The 26,585-nt window shown below is 33.9% G+C and overlaps 3 protein-coding genes across 6 annotated transcripts; 2 read left to right on the top strand and 1 right to left on the bottom strand.

Moving 5' to 3' along the window:
• The first annotated feature begins 494 nt into the window (after positions 1-494).
• Positions 495-3,110, top strand: LOC129314870 (reticulon-like protein B17). The gene is made up of 8 exons (XM_054958359.1): positions 495-1,148; positions 1,270-1,423; positions 1,531-1,605; positions 1,695-1,836; positions 1,923-1,992; positions 2,116-2,181; positions 2,273-2,395; positions 2,686-3,110. Exons 1-8 carry the CDS (start codon positions 632-634, stop codon positions 2,871-2,873), a joined length of 1,335 nt encoding a protein of 444 aa, XP_054814334.1. The 5' UTR covers positions 495-631; the 3' UTR covers positions 2,874-3,110.
• LOC129314869 (putative pentatricopeptide repeat-containing protein At1g10330) lies at positions 1,411-6,588 on the bottom strand. 4 transcript variants are annotated; one of them, XR_008594304.1, is made up of 3 exons: positions 6,151-6,588; positions 3,215-4,894; positions 1,411-2,498 (listed from the first exon to the last, which is right to left on the bottom strand). XR_008594304.1 is itself a non-coding variant. In XM_054958357.1 (3 exons), the coding sequence occupies exon 3, from the start codon at positions 4,778-4,780 to the stop codon at positions 3,368-3,370; it is 1,413 nt and encodes a 470-aa protein (XP_054814332.1). In that variant the 5' UTR covers positions 4,781-4,894; positions 6,151-6,214; positions 6,302-6,588; the 3' UTR covers positions 3,097-3,367. The 4 variants fall into 4 exon arrangements, 3 of the variants coding, with proteins under 3 accessions (XP_054814332.1, XP_054814330.1, XP_054814333.1); XM_054958357.1 differs by lacking the exon at positions 1,411-2,498 and having other exon boundaries at positions 3,097-4,894; positions 6,151-6,214; positions 6,302-6,588; XM_054958355.1 differs by lacking the exon at positions 1,411-2,498 and having other exon boundaries at positions 3,097-4,894.
• Positions 6,589-23,031: 16,443 nt separating this feature from the next.
• LOC129315870 (protein sym-1-like) lies at positions 23,032-26,585 on the top strand. Its single transcript, XM_054959999.1, has 6 exons — positions 23,032-23,375; positions 24,291-24,446; positions 24,547-24,679; positions 24,763-24,802; positions 26,080-26,222; positions 26,299-26,585. Exons 1-5 carry the CDS (start codon positions 23,058-23,060, stop codon positions 26,165-26,167), a joined length of 735 nt encoding a protein of 244 aa, XP_054815974.1. The 5' UTR covers positions 23,032-23,057; the 3' UTR covers positions 26,168-26,222; positions 26,299-26,585.

Genomic DNA, 26,585 nt, shown 5'->3' with positions numbered 1-26,585 from the left:
TTTTTACTAACAAAATTTAAATAAATAACTTCTAATTATATTAAAAATATCAATAAATTTAATAAAATATTAAAAGTCATCATAAAATGTCACTGGAATTTAAATGGTCACTATTAAAATATTTAATAATATAACTAAAAAAATTTACAATTTTTTAAAAAGTTAATATTTCAACAAACTTGTTTTGGTAACCGTAAAATAAGTATAAATATCCTGTATTATGAGCATGAAGGATTTTTCTTCTTTTTTTTGGCCAAAAGGAGGGTGTATTGTAAATTGGAGTATTGTTTCTTAATATTATTATTGATATTGATTTTTTTTCACAAAAAACAAGAAATCATTATAATTGAAATAAAAAAATGTAAGGGCATCCATTCGCAGGTGTCCGTCACGTTGACCCCACTCCTAGTGCCGATTTCCCAAACAGCCAGTTGATTGGCATTTTACCGTTGAAGCGGGGCTAAATTTCAAAAAGGACCCATCTTTCTCCAACGGCTACTACACGCTCAATGTCTACATTCAAGAACTTCTCCACGACAAACCATAAATCTTGCCACCAAATTTCCAGAAACTCCATGAAAGTTTTGCTACTAATTAAATTCGCCATCAGATTTCAGGATTTCAGTCATTAATGGCTTCTTCTACGCCTCCTTATCATCGTTCCGACAAGTCTCGAACCAAATCCTCCTCTCGCCTGGCCCGGATTGGTGATAAAGCAAGCCAAGAGCCTCTACGTATTTCTCTTGACCTCGTTCCATCTCCCACCAAATCCCTGTCACCTTCTGCCTTATCTCTTAAATCTCCTCCTTCACTTCCCATCAAAGAACTCCTCCTCCTTCCACCTTCGCCTCGTAGAAGGTCTAAGACCCGCCTAGCTGATCGGCTTGAAATGGCCGAAGAATATGTGGAACCTGTTGGGTTACATAGGCGCTGCAAAAGTAGAGGAGCCCAAATGGGTTTGCTGGCATCCCCGAGGAATTCCCGGAGGTCAAGGAGGCGATCGGAGCTTGAGATTCGAGAAGAGAAAGATACGGGATTGGCAGATGAGATTGGAAAGCCAAGGAAAAGAAGGCACAGTGGGCGATCTAAGGAAAAGAAGGAGAAACTGAGTTTGGTCCCCTACGTACCAGCTTCGAGTTCTTCTCCAAGTAGGTCTAAATGATTTTTTATCTATGTACTTCAGATTTCAAGTTATAAACATATCGGACATAGCAGTTAATATGCGCGTGTCTGCTTTCTCTCTTCTTTTCTGCGTGGTTTGTTGTTCAGAACCTGAGGGAGAAAATGGAGGTAATCTAGATCGTATTGGACAGCTCACAACTGATTTGATTATGTGGAAAGATGTATCAAAGTCAACCCTATGGTTCGGCTTCGGCGTCCTCTGTTTCTTATCATCTTGCTTTACTACTGGTCTGAACTTGAGGTTGGCAACCTTCCTCTCTGCTTTGTTTTGTTTTTCCCCCCTCCAGTTTCTCCACTTTCCAATCAAGTAGAGAAAAGTCTAAGACATTCTTAAACTTGTCATTCCAGCGTTTTCTCAGCCATGTCACATCTAGCAATTCTATATCTGGGTGTTTCTTTCATCTCCAACTCAATTTGTCAAAGGTGAAAGCTTCCAACTTGTATAGTTATCCGGCAAAGTCCAAACTATCCTTGTTTGAATGTGTTCTAAATCTTCAAAATTTGTATTTCAGAAACCAGATCAAAAAGAAAGGCGAAGTCAAGCTGAAAGAAGTTGACATTTTACGTCTCGCAAAATTGATTCTTCCCACTTTAAATCTTGCAATTTCAAAGATACGAGAGATTTTCTCAGGGGAACCATCCATGACCCTAAAAGTAGTCCCCAAGGCCAATCTTTCAGTTTCAAAATCATGTCTTAAACTGCTCAATATGTTAAAACAACTGGTCTTTAATGGATGCAGGTAGTTCCTTTCCTTCTTCTAGGAGCAGAGTATGGCCACCTTCTTACAATTTGGAGGCTGTGTGCCATTGGTGAGTACCTAATGAACTCCATGGCCAATTTGCTGAGAAAATGAAACAGCAATTATCATGTTTGCATTCATACATGAGTTCCGTCAACAAATATCTTAGCTTTTCTGCGATATGGATTCACAGGATTTTTTGTCAGCTTCAGTGTCCCAAAGCTTTATTCTTGCTACTCTGCTCAGATAAACCAGAGAGGTAGTCCTCCTGCTTAGAGGAAATAATATAGGTCTTTCCCAATTTTCGATACTTGACTAATAATTTACAAAAAAAAAAAACTGCGGTGCAGCTGAATGCTTCAAATTGCGGTTGATGGACACATGGAATGGTTGTACTCACAAGAAGTTAGTGGTAGTATCGGCTGTCACGGTCTTCTGGAATCTATCATGTATGAAGACCCGAATCATCACAGGTAATTCCGAGCCAGAGATTTGACTGTAATTTATTGCACCACGGATAGTTGGGTCAGCTACACTAATCAAAGTCCAAACACCACGTCACTCGTTCATATCCGCCTGCAAAAGGTTGCATGACTTATTATCTTAAAAAATGTACAGAAATAAGCCATTTTGCTTAAATTAAAATCAATATTTAGCTGGGCCAAAAATGTTGGCTGCTAATTCAACCTTTTTTTTTTTTTTTACTCGGATTATCATAACTCTGGAAGTCGATTCTTACGATACGATACTCCTTGCTTTGCAGCATTTATAGCGCTCGTAATATTTAGATATTTTCGGCAACATGTAGTGCAAGAAGTAGAAGATGGGGAAGACGTAGGAGAGAAGGAACAACAGCAAGCCTTGGTGGTGGCAGAAACAGAGGAAAAGGAACAGCAGCGAGCGATAGTGGTGGCAGAAACAGAGGAAAAGGAACAGAAACCGCAGCAATAAGTCTTTTGCTGCCAATACTAGCACTTACCTATATGCTGACACTTAACACACCAATAAGTATGTTATAGATATACATGGAACCTTTCTTAGTAGTTCGGTGAAAGGGTTGAAAGTGTTTTGGCCTATGTTCAATATTTTTTCGCCATGTATAATTTAGAAGTATATTTTGGTTGGTTATCGATGTGCACAAATACTTCCAATATGCAAGGAAAAATCAATCCACTTGACTTCACAATTTATCAACGTTTTAAATTGACTTGACTTATTCACAGTCAGGGACATGAATGAGCATATTACCACTGAGTATAATAGTTGCAACATTTCAGAATAACAAGATTTACCTGCACTGAAATTTGTTAGGGATAGCTAAAATAACTAGCTGGAATCCTCTAACTATCGTTGATTATTATTTAATGTTCAGATGCAACACTAGAACTTGCTCTTCTCCTTTCTCCAAATATTTTGAATAGTCACTTGGTCGAGAAGGGGAAAAATTATGTTAAATGAACCTTGCTGAATGCTGGAATTTTCTGAATTCCAGTCTGCATCATTTCTTTCCTAATATCAGCAGCATGATCCCATCTTTCCTTATCTGCGTTGATGCTTGATAATAATACATATCGGCCGCAATGTTGAGTCTGCAACTCAAGCAGCCTTCTTCCTATTTCTTCTCCAAGGTCTATAGCTCCATGAATTCTACAAGCACTCAATAGAGCCAATAGAACAGATGTATCAGGCTTACAAGGCATATTATTTATGATATCAGCTGCTTCCTCCAAATGCCCTGCTTTTCCCAAAAGATCAACCACACACCCATAGTGCTCCATTAATGGTACTACTTTATAGTAATTTGACATTGACCGAAACAAGTACAATCCTTCTTTAACAAGTCTTCCACGAGAACAAGCGGTAAGAACTGCTACAAAGGTGATACTATTTGGTCGGAGCCCTTCAGCCTTCATATCTTCAAACATACTGAGAGCCTCCTTCTCTCTACCATTTGAAGCTAGTGAAGAAATCATCGCATTCCAAGTGCAGACCTCTCTAACATCCAAACAGTTAAAGACATTCAAGGCATAATTGAGGCAACCCATCTTCCCATAAACATCTACTAGTGAAGTTCCCACAAAAACACCCAAGTTGATTTCATTAACTAGGGTGTATCCATGTACCTGTTTTGCACAATTGAGTGCTGCTTTGCCATCAAGATTGGCACAGGATGAAAGGACACCCACATATGTAGCCTCGTTTGGCTTGACCAAATGATCCAAGACATCCCTGTGAGCCATCATCTTCGCAAAAAACTGAATAGCCTTGCCAAATTTTGCATTCCTTGCAAACCCGTTTATCATAGTTGACCAAGAAATAACATCCCGCTTGCACACGTGTTTGAAGAGTGAATTAGCAGACTCCATATTCCCATTTGTACAGAAAGCATGTAGCATTGCATTACATGCCACAGTGCAAATATGAGGAATTTCATTGAACACCTTACAAGCATCAGCTAAATTGTAATTACCCGCATAGAGAGCAATGAAAGTGGTTTGTACAAATGGGTCACATAGAACACCTCGCTTGATCACTTGAGCGTGGAGTACTCTTACCAAAGAAGGCGAGTGAGAAGCAGCTTTGATGAGGGGCGGAAACGTGTGGTCGTTTGGCAGGACTTGGCTAGCAAGCATGTGAGTGAAAAGAAGAAGAGCCTTGTGAGAGAGTCCAGAAATGTATTGAGCTCTGATCAAGGCGTTGTATAAGAGGGTGCTCGTCCATTTTAGATGTGACGGTGTATTGGAGTGATGGAGGAGGTGACCACTGGTGATTACAAGGGAATGGATTTGGGAGACCAATCTGGAGTGCTTGATGAAGCGTTGCAGAAGTGTAAGCAAAAACTTAGGTGAGTGAGTCATAAGAGCCACTTTGCATTCATCAAGCTTTGATTCTCTTCCAAGGGCAACGATTGTCACACTCCAAAAATATAAGTGTGACCAGCCGGAATATGAGATAACCCATATTCTTTAAGCCTTAAAACATTGAGAAACCCGGACATAATAATTACAAGAACACCAATATCATGATTCATATATATATAAGCCATAGATTCTTGTACACAGAATATGAAGCTCATTGTAGAAATTTTAGCAAGATCTCATCTATAAATTAAACTTTTCAAAAATTCTACAATAGCCTAAATAGACGAGTACAACTTGCATAACTCTACTCCATGACAGTATATAATTAAGAGAAAACATAATCTTTGGTCCCTATAGTTTCATTGGATTTTGCTTTTAGTTTTTGTAGTTTTTTTCCAGTGTTTTCAGTTCCTAACTAAAACTACTGAAAAATAAAAATTATAGGGACCTGAAAAACAAATGTCACCCAATCTTTCTGAAACTATAGAGATTGAAAACACTGAAAAAAAACTATAGAGACTAAAAGCAGAATTTGATGAAACTATAAGAACCAAAGATTATGGGGCCATTTAAAATTGTTTTTATTTCATTGTTTTGAAAATTGGTGTTTTGTAAAACATGTTCTGAGAACAAAAAAAATAATGAAAATATGTGTTTTTCTTATTCTCCTTTATTCTTCAGAACAATAATCCTAGAACACCTGAAAGTTATTTCCATTTTTTTGTTCTCCAAAACAATATTTTATTTTATTTTATTTTATTTTTTTGTTTTCTAAAACACTTTTTGAAAACACATTACCAAACAAATTTTTTTCTTTTTCTATTATGAAGAATAGAAAATTATTCCCAAAACAGGCCTTATATTTTCCCAGTAATCAATATGCAAAAGAAGACATAGATCCTACCAATAGACTATGAACTACAGCCCCACCTACATGCTAACTTAAACTATGATCCTGTCAGGCTTAGGGACATCCCTCTCATCTTACTTACTTTAATATGCTTCAAGATTCAATTCAGTGACATCAAGTTTTATAGTCTCCAAATCACCATAATATATTTAAGCATCAAGCATCATTGTTCAAGTTTCATCAAGTATCATTCTACATACTCATCTTCTCAACACATCAATTTCCTTTCTCAAACGTTCCATCAAACATTTGGTATGCATTCCAAAAGCTAACACAAGAATAGGTAAATTTAGTCCTTGAATTTCCAATCAATCGTGTCTGCAACGTCATTATAAGGTCACTAAACTTTCTTATCTTAATTCCAAGAGAGATTTAAATTGAAAATCGATTCAAACATGACTCAAATTCTTCCTCTTCCCTCAACAAGAGCTAAAAAATAACGAATAGGAATGCTTACCAAAATTAAACTCCTTGTCTTGTCAATTTCAGTTTACATTAAACTCCTACTCCACTCATAGCCACTGCCACAACAAGGAAAACGAAGCTCTATCCTTAAACCTCCCACGACACGCACAAAGCAGGTAAAAGGAGGAAGAAGGTCCACATACCCTCATCACACCATCGTCACAGAGGAAGGAGGAGGGAAGCTCGACGATTACGCGCCCACAGCAGCGGCGCACGAAAGCTCACACACACCCCGGTGACGGAAAGGAGAAGAACGACGACGCTGAGCAAGGACGGAGGAGTTCGAACACGGTGAAGAGGCTTCCAGAAATCATTACCCTTCCTTCTACATTTCTTTCTTCGTTCAATTCTGCCGAACTTGAGAAAACAGGGCGGGAAAAGGGGTTTTATTTGGGGAAGAGACAGAGCAACTAAAACTCCTAATGGCAGTGTTAAGTCCATATATGATAGAGCAGAGCACATCTCTACATTAAAATGTTAATCGGAAATAAAATTATTATTACAAGTATTTATTTATTTTTGGATACTAGTATTTATATTTATTTATTTCTATTTTTGGACCATTAGAGGGTCCTCCACCAGAGGTGGTGATGGAAACTCACAAGTCATAATTGGTTGTCCGAGAATGATGAACCGGAAAAGAAATTAGCGGCTCCGATTAGACATTCTTAATGACAAAAGAGAAATTCAGAAAAGATAATCTGCTCTATGTATTGAATACAGGTTCTTGATTAACCAAGAACGAATTTGATCTTCGTGGTGAGAAAATTAAGGATTGCTGACAGAATTAGAGGACGGCGCCATCTATTTGCAGGAAGTCCGCTGTTTCAGAGTACTCTACGTGATTTGTTTTGGGCTTATCCCCAGGTCAAGGTAATGTTTGATGCCTGGCCTGGTACTAGGAACTTGGAACTGGAAGTTGGAAGGCCTCCCAAGCAAAAAACGGTGTGAACTCGTGAAGTTTATACTCGAAACTATTAACAGCTCCAAATTAATTTTCCAGAAGAAGAACAAGAGTTATGACTTTAGAGTCTTTGAGAATTGGAGATTGTTAGTAGTTACAGTCCACTTCGGTGATTTCACACAGTGTAGTAAGGATTATTGAACAATAAAAAAAGCTAATATTCTTATTCGTCAGGGATATTATTTTTTATACTAAAATAATCTATTTTTTAAAAATACAGGGTCACAAAAAAATTGTGCAAAAAATAAAAAGTCACGTCATATTAAAAATCATTAGGTTTCTACATTCTAAAATGGGTCATTGTAAATAACAATATTAAAATTATCTTTAAGTGCCTGATGAGTAAGGAAAGGCACACCTATTCGCTTTTCTAAATAGATAATCAAACGTGATAATTTAATCTCTCATAAAAAAATTTCTAATTTTGTTAATGATCTCAAGAAGGGAGTGATTCTTGCAGAAATTATGTTAGATGAGTAACAGAGCTTTTAAAGAGTCAGAATATATATGAATTATGGTAAGTTTAGCATTACAACAAAGCTTGATTCTTTTCAAGATACCTAAGATTTTGGCAATTATGCTTGGATGATATTCGGGATATTTGGAAAAGCCCTTAATCCAATTCCCTTGATTGTCGTGTATGAGGCCTTTGCAAACACCAGCCCTATTGATATTAGTTGCACTGTTGATGTTGAGTCAGACCTAACCTGCTTTAGGGGTTTCCATCTAGTTTTAAATCTTTCACTTCTCTTCCTCAGGAGATTAGTTATACGTTAGAGTTTGAAGTCATTTAGAATTTGTTGGATGGAGTAGAAAGCAATATTAGTTTCTTTATGATCTTTTTCAGAGAATATTAAGTTGTATTTGTTTTTTCATATGTTTCAAGAGACTTGAGTAAATAATATTTGTTAAGGTGTTCTTCTTGTTTTTGAGTTCCCAACATCATTTTTTGCATTTTAAATTATTCAATTTTGCACAAATAAAGAAAAGAAAGTGTTAATCTTAAAAGGATTAATTATTTTTTAATATTAAAATATTTTATGTGAGTTGAATCTTAGAATAGGATAAGTCTTGTGATTTTAAAATTATTTTTAGAAATACTTTCATATTATCAATTAACGAATTTTTTGCACTAATTATATAGTCGTGTTGTGCTCCGTAAGTGCATGAGCCGTGATAAATAATATAAAATAAGTAAAGTATTATTCTTATAAAGATTTGAATTAAAAATATAGTTAAACAAAAGGTATTGTAAATTTAATTTAGTTGAGCGAATTTAAAACACGATTGATTTTTAAAAGATAAATTAAATGTGTAAAAAAGTATGAAAATATATAAAAGAAATTAATTCAAGACCTTTTAAAAGTAATTAGGTCTAGAATTATTTTTTTTTCATTTATACTTCAAGAACACTCAATCCACCCCTAATATATTTTGCTCTTAATGATGTTACCCACAAGTGTTCTCTCAAATCTCCAAGTAGGTGTTGAGTTTAATTAATCATTTAATATCTTAATTAACTAATTAAACTTCAATTTTTCATGCAAATCCTATGTGATTTTGTGAGGTTAATGAATGTATCCTTATCTTATTAACAAAACTATCCTTTTAACTTACAAATTTTAAATTTTCATACAATTTAACCCAAGTTCTACACTTAACCTAACTCTATTGAGCATTAATCAAGTGAACCTAACAATTTAGTTGATGGCCAATTAATTATAAGCATTAAGTATGGAGTAAAATTAACATAATCACATCGCTAATCGCAAATACAAAGGGAGAATGAGTATTTAATCCATATAAAAGGTTTAAAATAATCTTAAAATTAAGGATTTAGCTACAAATATTTATAAAACCTATGAGAAAATACAAATATATTAGCATGAACATTGAACAAAAAGAAAGGAAGGAGAGCGAGGAAGAAGAATCAAGATATGAAGCCAAAATCTCTTCTAATTTTTAAACCCAAGTTCAACCTCCACCAAAATCCATGCCTTGATGCACTCAAAACTTTAAAATTTTTTCAAGAAGTCCAAAATGTCAGCCAATATTGAGAATGGATCATATACAATCCAAAATCCTAATTTTATTAGACAAATAAAATGCTTAATTTTGCTACTATGACTTTGGAACAACTTTGTTTTGTTCTTTCAGTTAATGAAACTTATCATTTTTTTTTACTTGATTTCTCCATTCAAAAGCTTTCAAAAAGCATCAATAAAAGTCCAAAAATGCATCTAATCAAACTTTAAATCAAAATAACAAAAATTAACTAAAAAGCATTGAATTAAAAATAAATGTACAAAAAATATATATAATTGTGTCAAAATATATTAGAAACTAAAAAAATATGCTCAAATAATATGAAATTTTAGAGATTATCAAGTTGCAAATAATATGAAATTTTAGAGATTATCAAGTTGCAATGAGATTCATTATCAAAAGTCTTTTTTGTTTTTTCCCGCCTGCATTATCAAATTTCTTATCTGTACATAGGCCGCAGTCAACATTATTATTATTATTTTCTTGGGTCAAAGTAGCCAACATTATTCATTGATCGACATACATTTAAAAAAAAAACATCAGGTGAGTTAATTATTTGGGAGTAGTATTTGTAAATTAATACTCACTCCGATTCTAAATGCTGGAGATTAAGAGGACAGTGATGAAGAGAGATCAGTAGGAAAATGATAAAAATAAATGCAGAGATGAATAATCTTATAAATGGAATAACTTTACAGTAGTTGACCGTGAATTGAAATAATTTCATGGGAATATTGCATATTGAGAATGCCAAGATATATATGAAGACTATATGGTTTATGAATGTATATAATTCGCCTAATAACTCTCTTTCCCTGTACACAAAAAAATATGAGACATGATATATATATATATATATATATATATATATAGATCAGTTGCCGGTGCGGCAGCCTTCAGCAGATTCGCAGCCTCGGTTGTAAGGATTAGCAAGAGGCAAGTTGCATTGTGAGCGCGATCTGGGTCCGCATCCCGTTGCTGTGTCCCGAGTCACCGCCCCATAATTGATGTAATTTCCCTCAGCCCCGCTCATCAGCACTCCCATTATCACCACCACACATATCATCGCTCCCATCATTTCCCTTGACGCCATCCCCTTCTTCTTCCCCTTCTTCTTACAATGATCTCTTCACTCTAATTTCCTGCCTCCAGATTTCCTTCCTTATATAATCATATTCTAACGTAAAACAAGTTCAATCCTGTGGTGTCCGTCCCCATCTCTCCTCCTCCATTCTGACCCGGTCCTCCCTCCTAAACATAACCTTTGGACTTGCATGGCTAAACGGTCTGAGATTTTGAACAAAAAGTTAGGACCTTGATTAGCCAAAGAAGGACTTCTAATTTAATCTTTATTGATGAGAAGATTTACTTTTTCTTAAAATCAAAAGTTACATTACAGAAACTCTCCCGTCTATTTTCAAGCGTCTATTTTAATCCATCTGGCCATAATGGAATTTAAGATAATATTTTACCCATGGCAATCCATATACAATATCTTACAGGGCAATCTTAACCACATGTGACATCCCCTTATGGCATTTGCATGATAAGTGGGGATACACACATTCAAGTTTTAAATGACAAACGAAGGTGGATATATAAGTTGGAGGTATGATGACCAGTGGAGGTCCGCGATGAGTTTAGTTGTTCAATTTGAAGACCATGCACGGAAGGTGGTCATGCAAGAGGCCAAGAAGCGTTAATATTCAGCTCAATTCAACCATAAAAGCCAGTACTGTTGCGTGCCCTCGATCTCTTAGTTTAATTACGGTCCAATTGTTTTTTTAATCTGTTTTAAGGTTTAATGGGCTGATCTTTCAATTTATTTAATTAGAAATCCTAATTAGTCTTCTAGCTTGTCTATAAATTTTGTAATACAATTTTTTTTTAATAAAGTCACGGGACAAAATTGTCTTTTTATTTGACGTTTTAATTAAGTGTCTAATAACTATCAGTTTAATCAAGTACGCTAGTAAGGTTTCAATCAGGGTTTTCTTGACTTAATTTTTAGTTAGGTCTTCAACAGTCTAATATAGGATAGAAGTCTAGTTAATTAAGGGTTCTTTGCTTATTTTAAGAAGGCGTCAATTGTAACCTTTATTTTCAATGGATGAGTGATGTTTGGATTTCTTTTGTGATCGAGTTTATTTTTTTGTGCTTTTGTGTTATTAATCGAATGTATTTTGGTTTTATCGAGACTTATATACTTTAAATATATATAGTTAAATTAAAGTTGTAAAACATCAGTTTTCTTGCAATCCAAATTTGTTTATCATGATCATCTCAACTCGTGGATGCCACTTCCAGCACCTCAAAAGTCGTTTCAGGATTAACTTTCATATTATTAAAAAGTTGTTTGGCTTTCAAATGCTATTTTTCAAAAGTCCATTGAACAATAAAAAAAAAAAGCAGGATTCCAATTTTTCAAAAGCTAGTGAAGGTTGGTTTTGAGTTTCAAGAGTGGACTTTTGTGTAATTTCAAATCCGATCACCCTTTGCTCCCATATTATTATACCCTGTGAATTCTGGCCACCCTTCTCGTTGTCCATGACCTGGTACCGACCATGCAAATCTCCTCCCTTGCATCCTTGATCCTCCAGGTTTTTCTATGCCAAGCTAGACTGTATTTTCTTGGTTTAATTTTAAGATAGGTTTTTAGTGGGTTAATTTACATCACCATTCATATGTCGACATTGACTCGCTAATTTTTTTTTTAAAATATTAAAATGTGATTTCCTAGCATAAATGTTTATCTAGTGATATTTTTAACTTATTTTTTCAACGTTTTAACTGTCATGCATGTCTTTCACTTTGTTGAGGTTTAATTTAGGAAAAATAGCCCTAAAATACCAGACCACAAATTTATTTGTGGTGAGGAACCTGAGAATTAGAGAAGGATTAAAGTCCTACGGTGGCATTAAACGGACTAAGCTTCACCGAATTCTCTCCCTCTTTGTCCCCTTCAACCCATCCCTATGATCGATTTTTCGCAGCATTCTGGCCAATCATGATTCCAACAACAATAGTGGTGATTGTGAGTGAAGTGAGGTCGATGACTGGTGACTCTCAGCCACCTATCTCCAACACTTATCTCAATCGTGCACCGTCTACTCTAAATTCTTTTAAACCTTAAAATCCTCGCTACTTCAATCATCATCCTTCATCATCCTTGCCAGTTGAGGACTTGTGGCTTCCACTCTGCAGTCTTCTCTACTCGATTCATCCTTCTCTATCTTCACTTCGTGGCTTTGTGCTCATGGTTCTTCTCTATCTTCACCTGGTCAGGTAATCCTTCTCCCTCTCCCAAGTCCCAATCTTGGAAATCTGGATATCCTATAGTTGTGTAGGCATCAACCGGGCATTTAAATTGGTATGGGTTATTAGTTAACGCTGCTGAACTTAGGAGGTCATCCAATTCATTATATTGTAATTATATTTCTCAAATTTTGATTGAATTCGTTGTGTGCATAATTTTACAGTGGAGTGTACTCCGGAGCTACTCTATGTATGGCTGGGTCTAGTAATTAGCATGGACTGTGGAGTATTGATCATACTTTGATAATTGAGCAGGACTTTTTCAACCTAGGAAGTAAAGAGGAAAATGAAAAGCTTGAATTTCGATTTTTTTCATGTTAATCAGTCTTCAAAAGTTTTGAGCTTGTGAACAAGAAGATCAACAGAGTTTTATGCATGTTTAGACTTTAAGATTTATATGGAATGCGGATATCAATAATCATAATTTTGGAATGATGTTGATTATTGGCCAGCTTAGGTCAAACAATGTTAACTAGAAAGTTGCTTATTTGCTGTGTATGTTTGACTATGAAAAATGATCATGTTCTCTTTCAATTATTTTGTATTGGTTGGCTTCAGGAAAGAAGTAACTTGAATCGGCATTGTAGCTGATGAACTTGGAATGCTTGTCAATTGTTTTGTCTCAATTGTTAATTTATCTCCTTTCCATGTGCTGTCCTCATCTTAAATTATTTTAGCATGACTCGTCTTTCATCTTGCTTTTTTGAAATGATCAGGAATACAGTTTGCTCTTGACTATAAGGAGAGAGCAGCATATGCATGATTTTTATGATGCATATAGCCCCTGTAATGATGCTGCAATGCAGAAGAAAATGCTATCTCTAGCAAATCTTGAAGGAAACCTTGAAATTGTAAATTTGAAATTGTCATGGTTATTAGAAAGATTGATCCTGTGTTGGAAGAGTTGTTGCAATGCAGAAGAAAGATTGGTCTTGTAAAGGATGCTTATGTTGTATTGGCAAAATGGACACTAGGGGCAAGAAACTTGCAAGTACAAGATTTTTTGATGTTGGGATGTTTGAAGGATCACTTGGAGTGATTTCTACATTTCCTACATTAAAGGCTATGCATAGGAGTTGCAACTTCGGTGGAAAAGAGAGGAGGAGGACATTTTAAGGAATTGAAATAAGGTTCTAAAAAGAATTTCATTGAATTATATTCTCAAAGATTGTATAGATGATATTTTGTGAAGATTGTATAGATGATTTTTTTTCCAAGTTTTATCTCCTATGGATGAATCATTTTTCCTATGATTATGTGTATCATATATTATCTTGTTTTGAGGTGATTATTATATTTTCAAGAAATGTAAGAACATATTATTGTTTAATAATAAATGAAGTTGTTAGTGTTCATTTATTTTTCTTTATGCTTTAAATTGGAGTTGGAAGCTTTAATTTGGTACTAAAAACACAATTGGAATTGCAAAAAAAAAAAGGCCTTATTGCACAACAAGAGGAGCAAGAGATTGGAAATATCTGCACTAATAATGTTGAAAGTGTAAAACTTTTTGAATATTCATGGGTATTTTCATGAAAAATAAGTAAATTTTTAAAATAATCATTTATGTTTTTAGAATATTCATTAGTGTTTTCATGAAAAACAAGAAAATTGTCATAATGTTAATTTACATTTTCAGAATATTTATATGTATTTTCATGAAAAATGAGCAAATTTTCAAGAATAACCATTTGCATTTTTAGAATATTATTTGGTTCTTTCATGAAAAAAGGGAAAAAATTTCAAAATATACATTTGTGATATTTTGAACACAATATTGGTGCAAATATTCAAACCTCAAGTTTTAAGCCACATTATGTTCATTTTAAATATCTTGAAAATGTAATTTTTTTTATTTATTCGAATAATCATTTTAGATATCTTAAAAATTTATATTTGGTGTCATGTTTTAGGACTATATATAAGTATCTTCAATCATATGTGACTTTTCTGTTTCATGACATGCAATCATCTTTTAAGAAAATACAATTTTTATTTCATTTATTTGAATAAGTAAAAGTGGCATTTGAATATATGCTTCCAACATGCTTTCAAGATTAATAAATTACCATTGAAGAATCTTATTTGATATATTGACACCAAATGACCTTGTATTAAGTGTTGAGATGAAATTACTGATAGCAAAAGATCTTGTATAAAATATCGATAACAAATCATGTTGCTCTATTTTTTTTCTTTTTTTTACTACAAGGGCATTTATGTCATTTAGTTCTTAAAAATTAATGCCAACAAAGGACCCAATTTCAGAATCTAACTCAATTCCTTCTTAGCAAATAAATATGTGGTGAGGTTTTTTTGGACAATTTTTCCTTTAATTTATTAATTATCTTTTTTTTTCGATTGGAAAGATGTAATGAATATATGCAAGGTAAGCAAGAGAGGAAGAGAGAGTAGGAAAATGATAAAGAAAAAAAAACAAAGGAATGAAGGGAAAAATTAGACAAGTTTAGAGATTGGCATTAATGAAAGAGAATAGTACATTGGCACAAGATAGGGAACATGGCATGTTATGTATATATGAGTTAAACGCAATGAGTGTGAGAAAATGTTACCATGACCCATGACCTTTCACCGCTCCCATTATTCCTCTCCACTTTCCCATCTCTTTCTTTGTTTCTTCCTTTAATTTCCTTCCCTCTCTCCGTCTCTCATTTATCTGCTTCTCCTCCATCCTAAATCAAGATATTCCTCTTTATATCAATGGTGTCCCATTCATTATCACTTTACCCCTCCTTCCACTGCAAGTCACATTCATATTTTATCATCCGTTTCTCGTTTTTATCTCCGTTAAATATTCATGTAAATTATTCAAATTTTAATTTCTTCAACTTTTTACTCTTTCTTTCTTAATTAGTAGCGAACTTCAAAGTTTATTCAATTTCATGGCAGTGTTAATCTATTTTAATTTTTTATTGATTTCAGAAAAAAATTATAAATAACTCAAACTTCAAGTGATTTTTCTTGACGTCCATGTCGGGAGCTTTTTCATATGCGTGCACCTTGTTTTCACCTTATTTTTGTCTTTCAATGCATGTGTTCCTGCAAAGTTGTACTCCCTCTTGTATTATTTATAAAGCAGAAAGGTAAGTTTTTTTTTCATATTTATATGTCACATTATTAAATTTTTATAATAAATTTCCTCATTTGATCTTATAGAGTTATGGAGAAAGAAAATATAAGTTGCTAAAATATTTATATTTAATGAGGACAAAGTTAATAAATTATTAAAATTTTTAGATAAAATTAATAATGAAATTAAGATTTTTTTTTTGGTTTTGGTAAATATATGTGTGAAGTGATTTATACATAAGACGAAAAGAATACTCCCTCTGATCTAAAATATAAGTATTTCCTCAAAGCTAATCTTGTTTCAAAATATAAGCAACCCAGCATATGAAGAAAAAAAAAATTTCTTTTTACCCCTTGTACTGATTAACATAAATATTTATGTAAATCTATCTCTCACTCATCATAGAGTGCCTTGATAGTTGGGATTAGGGGTAAAAAAATAATATATATTTTTATGAGAGTAAAGACTTTATTGATATGCAATTTTTTTTAAATCTACTTATATTTTGAACTAGAAAAAATATCTTGCAATTCAACTTCTCTCTCCTGCGTGATTTAGGACTTTTTTTTTTTTTATAGAATCGTTTCATTTTTCAAAGAACAAGTTATGCATAAATCCTAAATAAAGGATTCGTCCTACAGATAAATATCACAAATTTATAAAAAAAAAATACAATCAAATTAATAGAGACCTAATTGTAATTTGTCATGACTGTAAAAAAGCTATACCGCTCCACTTTTAGACACGTTGAGCTCTAAATTACAAATTTATATATAAAAATTATAATATTTCAATTGTAAATTTATGAGGAGCTGTTGTAAATACACAACTTAATCCCATGAAAATGATATTTACAACAAAAATATTGTAAATTACATCTAAAATATAATAATTTACAATTGAACATGTTTAGAGTTGGGATGCTGTGCTCTTTTCACATTCATAAGATCACTGCGACAAAGTCTGGAGGAATTAGGACTTGACTATCTTTCTACAAATTTAGAGGACTTATTTATATTATATTATTTATTTGTTACTTAATTGGTGTATTTTCTTGATCGATTTTGATTTGTTTCTCTACCTCTTATTTTACTTAAATAATTATTTCTAATTTTACCTTTTTTAATCTAATTTTATTTGGTTGGGATTGAATTATTCAATAATTATCAATTTTCATTAATGTTAATATTCTCTCATGTAAAAAAAAAATGAAAACCCGACTTAGAAATAGAAAGATAAAAAAACGACTTACATGGGCTCATTAGTCATTACATGTGATTTTTTTGTTTTGCGCAAATTATAAATATTCTACGCGACCTGGAATTATTGTATCTCATAGAATACAGATATGACAACTGATGCCATGAGATTACTACATCCAATAATTTCTTGATGAGGATTTAATTAAATTTTAAAATGTTACCCACTTTGTTTAGGGTCAGAAAATATTTCCCACTTTATAAAAAAAGAAAAAAAGAAAATATTTCCCGCTATTATTTTTTGGCCAACAATTTCCCGTTTCTGTTTCCGTTTCATTCAAATGGTTCAATCGCTGAAAGCCCTCGAGTCCTTAACGTGGGTTGGTAATGCATCAAAATTTCGTTAAAATTAATTTGTTAGTAATGGTGGTGAGTCTTTTCTTTTGTACGTGAATTATGGGATTATGTTCTACTATTCCTTCTATAGTAAAACTGTAAAAGGAATGGTACATTTCCATTTTAGGAAAATGAAGGGGGTGACAATGCATTTTATTCTTACATAAAATGTGATATATTTTTTTTTTGTTTTAAAAATTGTCATGCAGTGATGATATAACAATATTAATATAAAACAAATGTTGGGTGTATAATGAAATGGGTTAATTTTTTCTTGACATGATGAATTTTTATTAAAAGAAGTGTTTTACATTTAGCAACATCGGATTGTATTTCAAACAAAATTGTACAAAATAAAATTAAGATAGAATAAGAGAAGGAGAGACAAAGAAGAAAAATGATAAGCAAAAAGAAAGAAAGCGAATAATTTTTTTTTTTTAGAAGCACGGTCAGAAAGGGAATAAATATATTATTATATATACAGGGACGCATTTACACTGCCAAAATAAGGAGACATGTCAAAGGATAACATGTGTTATTAAAATAGCAACTTATGAAATAAAAATTAAATTTGAGAGAAGGAGAAAAAGTGGGCCAGATATGATGCGGGGTGGATCAGGGAATACCGGTGCGGCAGCCATTAGCGGGATTGCAGCCTCGGTTGTAAGGATTGACGGGCTGGTCGTGGCACGGTGCGGGCGATGTGGGTCCGCATCCCATGCCGTTGTCGCGACTTATTGCGCCGTAACTTATACTACGACCTCCTTCTACCCCTCCCATTTTTGTTCCCATTATCACTAACCCACATATCAACACTACCATCATCCCCCTCCACTTTCCCATCTTCTTTTCTTCTCCAATCTCTTTACTCACTCGCTCAAATCCTCTTTCAAAATCTCCCTTTTTGTATCCTTCACATTCTTCTATTTCTTGTATTACCTATAATAAGCCTCATGCATGCATCTCCAAATATTTACCGCCAAATATGTCGCGCGCCATTTGCATGTGGCTACCCTTCGTTTCCTGCTCCTCCTCCCAAGCTCTGACTCTGTCCTCGCTACTAAATATAGATATTATTGTAATGCAATGTATGCTCAAACTTCCAGTGTGATTTTTCTTGACGCATAGATTAACAGTGTTAAAGTTTTTAATTTTTAAAGTATTTTTGAATATGTGAGGCAATATTTTAAAATTTAACCATGATTGAAAGTCAACCTGAGTGAACCTAATATTAGCCTCTCTGCACGGTTTTTTCCGGAGCTTTGTATTAAAATAAAAAGTCAACCTGAGTGTAAGAATTTTTGTAGTTATAGGAAAATGGGGGGATGTTTATGTATTCTACTGCACTAAATGTGATGTGATGATAGAACAATATTAAGAAAAGGTTAATAATTTTTGTAAAAGACAGCAACGCATAAAAGTTTATACGTTAATCTGATCATGTCATTAAAATTTTGTAAACATTAATTAATTTGTTAATAATAAATCTCTTCGTTAGTGAATTGCATGATGTTTTACTATCCCTCATTCGTTAAAAGGAATGGTACATTTCCATTTTCGGAAAGTGAAGGGAGGGTATGATGACTTTCAACTCTTTTTAATTGATGTAATATATTTTACTCGTGCATGAAATGTTATTAATTTTTTTTTTTTTGGGTTTACAAATTGTTACGCAATGATGATAGAACAATACAAAAAAAGAGTTGATAACTTTGCAAGAGACAAACGTATAGAAATGTATTATCATGTTATGTTTATCATGATATAACAAGTTAATCAACAGTGGTGCTAAAGTAATAAAAATTAATAAATAAATAAATAAAGCGAATGGAGTCAATAAACGAGGGTAGGCTTAATATAGCTGAGCTAAGGTGTTAACTACTTTGGAAACTCTCTCCAAGCCTGGTGCTTGCCTTTTTCATTCAAAGGAAAAAACTTAATTAGTAAACAGCTGTACAGGCGGCCTTGAATGGGGAAATTAAATTAGATATGTACATTGCCATGATACGGAACCATAGCGATTTATGTAACAAGAAGTAAAAAAGTGGATAAAAATGGATTTGAAGATTGGGTAAATTTTATGAAGCTTGCGTGTTTAAAGAAGAAGGAAAAGATGTTATAATGTTTTAAAAAATAAAAAATGAAATGAAAAAAAAAATAGTTAAAAGAAATCATAAAAATGAATGAGTAAAAATTTGAGAAGATTAGGGGGGAGGGGGTTGATCCCCGGGACGGCAGTGGGTGGCGGGAGAACAGCCACGGGTGAAAGGATTGGCAACAGGCTTCTGGCACTGTGATGGAGATCTGGGTCCGCATCCTACGCCTCTGTCGGCACCAAGAGCCCCGTTCCCTATATTACCATCACTTGCCACTGCTCCTATTATCAGCATCCCCCATATCACCACCCCCATTATTCCCATCTCTTCCTTTCTTTTTTCTTTCCCTTCAATTTTCATCTTCTACCATTTCTTATACTCTCTCTCTCTCTGTGTGCATATAATATGTCGTGACCGTCTCCTCCTCCTCGCTCCTAAATATACACATTACTCTTTATATGAGTGGTGTCGCATAACTCACTACCTTCTCCCTATTTTTGGTCAAAAATTTCAACTTCTCTTTCTTCATCTCCGTGCGTGTTGCCAGTTTTCATGAGTCCTTTATTTGTGTCTTTCATTGCATGTCTATCTTACTCCTGAGTTTTTACTCTCTCTCTTGCCTTTTCTTAACACATTTTTCTTCACTTGTTTCATTTTTATCATATACTCCACCTGTTATTGTTTTTTTTTTTTACAAAAATTTAATGAGTGGCATGAAATCAAACTTAAGAGTAATTTACTATTTTTTTTTATAAATTGTTATGTTTTTGGAACCATTAATCTGAGGCAAATTTGCCATACTTTTACATATTTATTACCATCATCCCTAATCTGTGATAATCTTTAAAGATAAAATATGCATGATGAAACGAAGGGAACGAGTGTTTTGCAGAAAATAACTATACGTCAAAATACTTTTCATAATTTAGTGGAGAGAGAAGAAGTTTGAGTCAGGGTAGACATAAACATGAATTTTTTTAATTATTATTATTTGTCTCAAACCTCCGAGTACCATAAAGGCACAAATTTCCCACTGACAAACGCGTTAACATTTGAAATTCTACCGATGCAACCTTTTCTTAGTTTTATAAATGGCTCTATTTCTCCTGTCAAAAATTTCTAATTGGACCCGCAGAAAATCATTGCTTCTATTTTATATATTATTCAAGAAAAATTTTTCATTATATTTTAAGATACATAAAATTTTAAATTTTAAACTTATAAAATCCAGCCATATCACATCAATCAATATGCTATAACAGCGTGAGATTATTTGGGGGCAAAAGTCAAATTCTGTAATACTATAAATAAAAATATATACAGCTCGTGACAATCATGATTCCCATCATCATGTCATTCTACTGAATACAATTAATATTGATTTATCTTGACCAACGTAACGCCCTGAATCTCGCCTAAGGAATATTTACATTCACAAGATTACAATCAAATCCTAATTAATTCCAGCACTCCCCCATAAGTTGAAGCATGTAGATTCACAACACCCAACTTGCTTATTGGAAATTTTAATCTATCCTTCCCACGTGCCTTCATAAATATATTTGCTAACTGGTTCTTCATCCATACCTTTCTAGGTTCAACTTCCTCTGATTGCACTCTTTCTTTTACAAAATAACAATCCATCTTAACATGCTTGATTCGCTCTTGGAAAACAAGATTCATTATTATATGTAGCACCGATCGATTGTCACGATACAATGGTGTTGCCTTGTTTTTTGGTGCTTTTAATTCTCGCACAAGCCATCTCATCCATATTATTTCATTGACCGTTGAGCCATTAATTGGTCAATATTTCGCTTCCACTGATGATCTTGACACCACGCTTTGCTCCTTTGACCTCCATGACACTGGTGCCCCCACCAACTTTGATGAGATACCTAGTACATGATCTTCATGTTGCCGAACATCTTGCCCAGTCCACATTGTACTAGGCTTCAAGTTCTAATGATCCCTTTGACGCGAGCACAATTCCTTGTCCTGGTGTGCACTTGAGATAATGCAATATTATCTCAGCAGCAACCATATGTACATGTTCTGGGGAAGCCGCAAGTTGGCTCAAGAGGTTCACAGCACATGCAATGTCTAGGCGAGTGATTGTTAAATATTGAAGTTGACCTAGTATTTGCTTGTACCGTGTAGCATCCGCCAACGCGACATCATCATTTACCCTGTAACTTGCAAAGCTGCTTTATTGGGAAACCACTTGGATGTCAATGCTCCATTTTTCCTCCTTCAATATATGCAACGTGATGATTGCACAACTTCAATCTCGATAAAATACTTCAATTTTCCCAAGTCCTTTAGACTAAATCTTTTATCCAAATGCTCCTTCATTTCTTGTATCTTTTGCAAGTCATCACCTGGAAAAGAACATCATCCACATATACAAGGCAAGCCACATAATATATTGAGTTATTGTATGTAAATAAAGAATGGCTTGCCCTGCTATTCTTGAATCCAATTTGAAACTTTTGATGCCAATTTCAAGATGCTTGTCGCAACCCATATAAGGATTTCTTTAACTTGCATAATCTTGTCTCCCCCTCACGATAGAACCCTTGAGGAATCAGCATCTAAATATCTTCATCAAGATCATCATGCAAGAACGCATTATTGACATCAAGACAGTGAACAACCCAATCACGTTTAGCAGCAATATCAATATAGTCCACACCATAACCAGCTTTACAACGGGTGTGAAAGTGCCATGAAAATCAATGCCTTGGACCTAAGTAAAACCTGTGTGACCAAACAATTAGTTTTGTATATATTAATTTTTCATCAATAAGTATCCATTCAAGTTTTAACAATAATTTATTTTAAATTAATAATAATTCATTCAGAATTTAACATACTAGAAAAGTAACAATCCATTAAACTTGTACTTTTTATCATCAACTACAAGTACCTATTCACATTTTGATAATAATTCATTCTAAATTAACAATAATTCATTTGATCTTTAACAAGTTAGGAAAATAGAAAAGATGAACTTAATTATATGTATTAATCATTTATTAATAAGTGTACATTTAGATTTTTATAATAGTTCATTTGAACTTAACAATACTCTATTTTAGTTTTAACAAGTTAAAAAAATTAATAGAATGAGTTTAATTGTACGTGTCGGTCATTTATTAACAAGTATCCGTTCAAATTTTAACAACAACCTATTCATGATTAATAACAATATATTCAAACTTTTAACAAGTCAAATGCATAAATATTTAAAGCTCGCAATTTGTGATTGTTATATCATATTAACAAGTAACATTTGTAAAATAATAAATTTCATTCAAAAATTAATAACACATTGTTTTGTTATGACATGAAAGTGGTTATAGAAGATTGGTTTACTACTTTTATATATATATATATATATATATTGTATATATAATTAAAAGGTTTGGTGGTTTAGGTAGTCAAGGGTCATGAGATCAAATCCTCCCTTAACCATTTAAACCAATTAGTTTTTAAATAAAAGTGTCATTGACATCGGAGTTCGATGATTGGCCACCAATGACCCCACCAGCAGCAAGGGTTTTAGCGATCTCATCGGTAATAGCAATTCAATAGCTAGTGATAGCAGAATTTCTTTTTCCTTTTATTTTTTAATTAGAGGGGCAGTTTAGACTTTTGATTTTAAAAATTGAATTGCAGTATAATTTTAATTGATATTAATTTACTATTGAGGCACTTAGTTGCTATTTTTCCCAAAAAAAAAAAACGCGGTTTGATTCTCCAGCGCACTAACTAGAAACACGCTCTCCGATGTCCGATTCAACATTTTCTTTTCCACCAGAAATGGACGCCATAGGCAGTGGACATTGCGGGTTCTGGAACTGGAATCCTTTGCCTGGGAAGCCCAATTTAAATCGCCCTCGACGGCAACGACGCTTTGATTCCAAATCCGAATCCTATGGTTCGGCCGAGTCCGCGGGCAGCTCCGGTTTTCGCTTCCCCCTCAAGCAGGCCGTGGCCGCCAGCTCCCTTGCCCTCACCGGCGATACAATCGCTCAGCTAACACAGCGTTGGAGGAAAGCAGAGGCTATCAAGAACTCTGTTCTGGATTCTGGTGGGTCCAAACAGGTCAGTGGAAATTTATTTCAATGTTTGGTTTTATTGCAATGAAGATTTTATTTGTCAACTTCCAATTAATTATTCATTCATAAGGCAATGAAGATTGCACTTGTCGACTTCCAATTAATTATTCATTCATAACAAGACTATGGGAACGTTCAGCTCATGGACACCATGACTAATTGGAATAAAGTTAGGTCTGGTAATTAAAAATAAGTTGTTTGAGAAGTTGATAAATTTGGGCTTTACATGAAACTAATCCTACAGTGTTACTTGCTTCTCTTCGTCTTTGGGCAGGGTATTTGGAATTTGGTGGTGCTTTAGTAACATTTCCATTGTCGACTTTTGAACTGCTTACTCTGGATTGAGATAAGAAAGAACATATAAATCTACACTACTTTTTTATTTGATTGAGATGATGGACTTGCAGGGATTTTTTCCCCTTGATAATATTGAACTGGTTAAATATAATGGCACCAATATACGTGAGCGTTGTCTAGAAACACTGCGATTATGCAATAGAATATAGTCATGTAAATTCATATTGGCCTTTCCTCGACCTGACATTGACTTTGAACGCTAGCCTTTCCTTGGATGTGGAATTTGGTCCGACAGATGGTTGAGAAACTTGATGCTACAAGGCCTGACACTTGGCGTTATCACTTCAAGTTATCATTCTACTTTAGATTAGTTTTAAGACATTTCAACCTATTGTTCATGTATAGATTACCAAAAGTTTTGGACACACCTAATCACCATACAATCAATGCATCGTGGGATTATGTATAAACTGCAACCGTAACAATTAAATCTTGTCAAAAGCCTCGTATAATGTATCTGGACATTTTGAGGGTAAATGAGGGCCCTTAAGATTTACTTTGCTATTGTAAGTTATGTTATTCTTGATCAAAAGCTTTCTGTTAGGATGAACTGTGGAACCACCTCTTAGACCATGATTGGCTACGTGCCTTGCGGATGACTTCCTACGGTTTCCTTTTATATGGCCCTGGATCTTATGCCTGGTACAAGTATCTTGACCACATTTTGCCTGACCCAACAGTAAAGAATATAATGCTGAAGGTATGATTAGTTTACACTTTTTACAGCCACAGAATGTGATATACATACAGGAACTGCATTCAGAATACCTAGTCATTTCTCTGTTTTCCTCTCTTGGCAGGTTTTACTAAACCAGATTGTTCTGGGTCCTTCTGTCATTGCTGTTGTTTTTGCTTGGAACAATTTATGGCTGGGAAAACTCTCAGAGCTTCCAGAAAAATACAGAAAAGATGCCTTTCGCACATTGCTTTATGGTAGAAACTGCTATTCATGATCATGATTTGGCGATGCATATTTCTTATGTGTTAATGCCTTTTGATTTTATTTTTCTATGTAGGATTTAGATTCTGGATCCCTGTCAGTGCTATAAATTTCTGGTGCGTATATACATATTCTCCTTTTGAATCTTTTATTGTTTTATAATCCTTTTCTATCTCTTAGCCGTGCTGGGTAAATGATGGAATATTTTCTGATATCATTAAGGGGTATAGAGAGACTACATCTATTTTAAAACTTTATCACCAACATGAAGGTATTGAAGTTCACTTAAAAATACAAAGTAGTGACTTACTGATCAATGCTGGTATTGTTTTGTGACTTGAACATTTTCTTATATAATAGATTAGCGTTGAAAAATTCTGTTTGATGCATAACTTTCATAATTATTTATTTCCCAAAGTCAGGAGGCTTGCATAAATTAGTTTCACTTTTTTTTTTTGGGTAAAATTAGTTTCACCTGGAAAATGAGCGCTGTTGAACTTCGAGAGTCAGGAGTTGTTTGGAAAATCATTATAAAAATGAAGCTTCAAGTTAAATTACTTGTCTATTTTACCCCAAAAAAAAAAAAAAATCACACGTCTGCATATTGTAAGAAGTTTAGTCTGGAGGGTTAGTTTAAGTTAGTCTTATTTATGATTATGAAGATTCTAAAACCGTTTCTGCTGGTCTAACTTCTTAAAACTTTCGGACCTACCACTTCATCAAAGATTGTTGATAACACATTCTTGCTTGGATTAGGGGAAGCTGCGTGTCGTAATTATAAATCCATTCATGTCAAATTTGTGACTTGAATAGTTATGGTATTAAATATATATTGACGCCCTCAGATTTGCTGGGTGATTTTAAAATTTCTTTTCTAGTTTAAAGTTTGGCCTCTTAATCAGCGTTTTAGTAATTATTGAAGTTCAAAATTAATGTCATCACTATTCATTTAGATGCCAGTCGGATATGCTGTATCAACTGTCAATACCATCTTACTTATGACTATGACATGAGTTCAGGTTGGTAAAGTGAGTCAGACTTACAGTCGGTAATCCAACATCAAGATCTTTCTGTTTTTTTATTTTTTCCATTAACCGCAAAAATTTAAAACTTATTTTTTACATCGCATTTTTATGCTGTAAAACTATTCTGCACATTTTATTGGATGAAAATGGAAGATTGTATTCTAATCTTGAATTGCTTGAGGAGGATTTTGTTCTGTGGTTACTTCTGAGTATTGATTGTGTTTGGCAAAATGTAATGGGGAATATACTGATTTACATGTTTTTGCTGTCTGCTTGAGCATTACCACGTCACTACAACTTAGCGATCTTAACCTGGTTTATTTATATTAACCTAACATTCATTGGCCATCTGCTCTGCATCTGAGCAGGGTGATACCACTTCAAGCTCGAGTGGCTTTCATGTCTATGGGCTCAATATTCTGGAATTTCTTCTTGTCGTCAACAATGAGCAAGTAAAACGTATGGAGGAAATTTTCCAGCAACTTCGATAGTTTGAAGATTTCAACATGAGGTACTAAATCATGACTACATTTACTTCTTATTAACCATGGTAATTATTATAACATCAAATCTTGTCGTGCGTGTAGATTAGCTCATGGTCTTACGGACGAGGGAGAGGATAGTTGTGCAGAACAGGCAATGATTTCATGGCACGTTTGGTTCAAAAATCTATGGAAATGGAATGGAATGGAATGTAATGATGATTATTGCTATTTTGTTTGGTATGCTTTTAAGGAAAGGAGATGCAATAGGGTAAAAATGTTTGGTTCAATTACAAAAAATATGGAAATAGGCTGTATTAATGAATCAAAAGACAAAAATACCCTTGTATATTAAAATCAATCAAAACACTTCCCAGCCCTTTTTCACTCTA

The sequence above is a fragment of the Prosopis cineraria genome, unplaced genomic scaffold, assembly GCF_029017545.1.
Source record: "Prosopis cineraria cultivar Desert tree isolate PC_DT_omini unplaced genomic scaffold, ASM2901754v1 PC7, whole genome shotgun sequence".
NCBI lineage: Eukaryota > Viridiplantae > Streptophyta > Magnoliopsida > Fabales > Fabaceae > Prosopis > Prosopis cineraria.
Note: the sequence above shows the minus strand (reverse complement) of the source record. Positions and strands in the feature narration are given on the sequence as shown.